We start from the raw sequence: 4,010 nt of genomic DNA on the forward strand, positions 1-4,010 counted from the left end.
AGCCGCCGGCCTCTCCCGACGCGGAGGCGGGAGCGGGGCGCACCGGGGCGCACCCGGGGCCAAGAGGCGCGGCCGGGCGGGCGGCCCTGGTCCCGGGACTGGAAGGGGGCGCCGGAGGGTGGCGGGGCCGCGGCGCGGGGGAGCTGCGAGCGGCACCTAAAAAAATCGTTTCCTTCCGGAGCGGCAGCGGCGGCGGCGGCGGCGGCCACTTCCCCGGAGCGGCTCGGGCACGGCCGGCGGCGCCCTCCGGGGTGAGGCGCTCGGCAGCCGCGGAGGAAGCTGGCTGAATGGCGGAGCGCGGAGCGGGGGCCGCGGCCGCCGTGTGGAGGAGGCTGAGCTGGTGGGTGGGGCGGGGAGGGACCAGCCGCCGCGGTGACAAGGTGCCAGCGGAGCGGAGGGGCCGCCGCTAGTGCTCTGCCGTCCTCGCCGCCGCCCTCACGCCCGGAGAAGTTTGACTCGGGAGCAGCGCAGCCGCCCGGGCCGGCGCGGCGGGGCAGGGAGCCGCGGCGGGAGTCGCCGCACCCGGGGCCGCAGCGGGACGGGGGTCGCCTCCAGCGGGAGGCGGCGGGGGGAAGCCGGCGGCGGCAGCGGCGCTCCGGGAGCCGCCCCGCCCGCGCCATGGCAGCCCGGTCCCGGAGACCCTGGCTGAGCGTGGTGCTGGGGCTGGTGCTGGGTTTCACCGCCGCCTCCTGGCTCATCGCCCCGAAAGTGGCCGAGCTGAGCGAAAAGAAGAGGCGCGGCTCCAGCCTCTGCTCCTACTACGGCCGCTCGGCGGGGCCGGGGGCGGCCGGGGGCGCGGCGGTGCCGGGCGGGCAGCAGGCGCCGCCGGAGGCAGCGGCGGTGCTGGGCGGCACGAGTTTCAGGAGCAGCCCCTGGGAGCTGCCGCCGCCGCCGGCGGAGGGCATGGTGTCCAGCCCCGCCGCCGGCGGGGAAGGGGAGCCGGAGGAGGAGGAGGAAGGCGGCGAGAAGCGGAGCGGCCGGCCCGGCGGCAGCCACAACGGGAGCGGGGACTGGGGGGGCGCCCCGGGCTACGCCAAGCCCCGCAACTTCCTCTACGTGGGGGTGATGACGGCCCAGAAGTACCTGGGCAGCCGGGCGGTGGCGGCGCAGCGGACGTGGGCGCCCTCGGTGCCGGGCCGCGTGGAGTTCTTCTCCAGCCAGGGCTCCGCCGCGCCCCCCGGGCTGCCCCGGCTGCCCGTCGTCGCCCTGCCCGGCGTGGACGACTCCTACCCGCCGCAGAAGAAGTCTTTCATGATGATCAAGTACATGCACGACCGCTACCTGGACAAGTACGAATGGTTCATGCGGGCGGACGACGACGTCTACATTAAAGGTGACCGGGGCGCGCCCCGCCGCCGGGAGGGAGGGAGCGGAGCGATGGCCTGGCGGCCCGGCGGGGTCCCGCGGGGGGTGGGGAGAGTCGGTTCCCGCCCGGTGGCGGAGCGCAAGGGGTACCTCGGCCCACCCACCGCCCCGGCGGAGTTTGCTTCCAGCCACCGTGTGCGGGCCGTGGGGTGCTGTCCCGGCGCTGAGGTGCCGGTGGGAACCTCGAGGTGCCCCCGCGGGGCCGGGCCGGGCCGGGCCGGGCCGTCCTTGGGGAGGCCGCGGTGCCGGGGCGCGTTGGAGGGCTGAGGCGGGGGGTTGGACCGCGGCGGGCGCGGTGAGCGGTCCTGGCGTGGGATCTCGGTGCTGCGGCCCCCGCGCTTGCTGCGGCGCGGCTCTCCGGGCGAGGCTCTGCCGTGGGCCGGCGGAGAGGGTCGGCCCGGCCCGGCGGAGAGGGGCCGTGGGCGGGCAGCGGAGCGGCGGGGTGGTGCCGGCGCCGCGTCCCGCCGCGCTCGGCTGCGCAGCCCAAGGGTGGCAGTCCCGCCTCGTCCCGCCGCCCGTGGGCAGGCGGCGGGCGGGAGCGGCGAAGAGCTCTGCCGACTGCGTCCTGCTCCGGCCGGGCAGCCCCCGCCGCGGTTGCGGCTCAGCCCGAAGGCTTCGACTCGGTACTGCTCGGAAGTGATGTTTTGAGCAGTAACAAAAGTTCTGCGTTGGCTCGCTGACACTTGGGCTGAGCAAACGCCGCCGCCGAAGGCTGCTTGTAAAGCTGCTGTTCTTTGCAGCGTGTGTCTCTGAAAAGCACTGGCCCTATTTCACGAGTTTTACAGCACCATTAAAAAAAGATGTTCTGCAACCCGCTTGCTTTTGGTCTGCGCTTGTTGCTGCTGCTGTTACTCGTGCAGTGTCCTGCTCTTAGGAAAGAAAGAAGAAACTGAACTTGTAAGCCTAGGTTGTGAGCGTGGTTGCTTGCAGTATTGAAAACACTGTGAAAAGTTAACTGGAGTAACTGTATGCTTCCCTGTTTGTCACTTGCTTTTGTTTGAGTGGTTTAATGGGCTGCTTGTTTGTCAGCTGTCATTCATCTGTGAAATACTCGCGCACTTACGCGTGTATCTGTGTATATATATTGGGTTGCAGATGTAGAAGTTGTCACTTTGGGCTCATTGCAGAGTTGCAATGAACCTGTCTTTAACTAGTTCCAAGGTTCTGAGTTAAACCTATCCAGAAACTTTTGATGTCAAGTAAATTTGAAATCAGAGTTTCTGAAAAGAACTAGGTGAGGGGTTTGAAGGAAAAGTCTGTAGACATTGCAGCACTGGAAATAGTTTGGAAGGAGCCTGAGTCAGGCTCAGTCTGCAAGTTCAGACTTCTTTTTTCCCCCTGCTGCCCTTTTAAACTGGACCCACACCATGAAATTTTTACAGAAGAAAAGATTTGGTTCCTAAGTGGAGGCAGACCTATTAGAACGGACACCCTCAGCTCTGTCTGACCTAACTGGGCAAGCAACCGGGTGCTACAACCGGGTGTTTCAATCCAGCACTCGACAAGTAGACAAGAGACGCGTGTGCATTCTGGAAGTGAAGAAGATGAACAACATCATCAGCCTACCGCACAGACTCTGACGTGACTTCTTCTTGTTGCTGCTAATAGTGAAAGGCTGGGGACTTACAGTCCCAAGAATTTACAGACCAAGAACGCCTGAGTGACAACACTAATCCATTAAGCTGGAAAAAACAGAACAACAAAGAGGAAAACAGCAGCAGTGGCAAATCACTATAAACCATACCTGCACACATTTAAAGTGACTCCCACACTTCCCTTTCATTCACGGATCATTGCTTTTTTGTACAGCTCTATTCATCTTGTGCTGATTTGGGTGCCCAGCACCTCTGCTGTAAAAATAATAAAAAATAAAAAAAATTAACACCCCGCCCCCCAAAATAAACTAAACCTGGAGGGCTGTAAAGAAATGCCCAATTTGTTAAAGAGACTCAGGGAAGACTTTTTGTTATTAAAACCACAATCGACTAAACCCTTCATTCAAGTTTCCTTTATGTCAGGTGTAAACCCTTAATAAACTGCCTCTTCTAAAGAAAAAGAGCACAGTAGCTACTCCTGCCAAACACAGATCAGGGCTTAACCAGTGGAGCTTTAATTTCACTCAGAACATCCCATCTCCATTACCATGATGTTTGAAACTGACTGCCTTTTGACGTTATTAGCACTGAATAGTCCTTCCACCTTATCCTTTCTTCACCTACTTACGAGAGCCCCAAATGGATCTCCTCTGCTGGCAGCAAGACACGCACAGTCACGCAAAGCCTCCCCCTGTTTCCAACTCTAACACCATTTGGTCAAAAGCCCTCAGCTTCACGGCCCTGCCCCAAAGCTCTACATTTCACCCCACACTAGACATACTTGGGTTTTATCCCTTCCTAGGGGACCGCATTTCTTCCTTACTTTCTGCTTTCCTCTTTCAAGCTCTCACTTTGTCACATCCTTCTCCCCTCCATGGGACAAGACGGCGAGACACTTCCACGGAGTTCTTCTTTCTCTCTCTCAAGAGATTTTCAAGTGAGTACCCTCATTCTGCCTACTAACAACATCTCACAGTCTCGCCTTCCATCTCCTCGTCTTCCGTCTTCAGCGCTGATCATGCGGACGTGCAAGCTGCAGATGTCATGTTC

General features: G+C 61.4%; 1 protein-coding gene across 1 annotated transcript; it reads left to right on the top strand.

Moving 5' to 3' along the window:
• The first annotated feature begins 291 nt into the window (after positions 1-291).
• Positions 292-1,734, top strand: LOC129199983 (chondroitin sulfate synthase 3-like). The gene has a single exon (XM_054811234.1). It carries the CDS (start codon positions 619-621, stop codon positions 1,630-1,632), a length of 1,014 nt encoding a protein of 337 aa, XP_054667209.1. The 5' UTR covers positions 292-618; the 3' UTR covers positions 1,633-1,734.
• The last annotated feature ends 2,276 nt before the right edge of the window (positions 1,735-4,010 follow it).

The sequence above is a fragment of the Grus americana genome, chromosome Z, assembly GCF_028858705.1.
Source record: "Grus americana isolate bGruAme1 chromosome Z, bGruAme1.mat, whole genome shotgun sequence".
Taxonomy (NCBI): Eukaryota; Metazoa; Chordata; class Aves; order Gruiformes; family Gruidae; genus Grus; species Grus americana.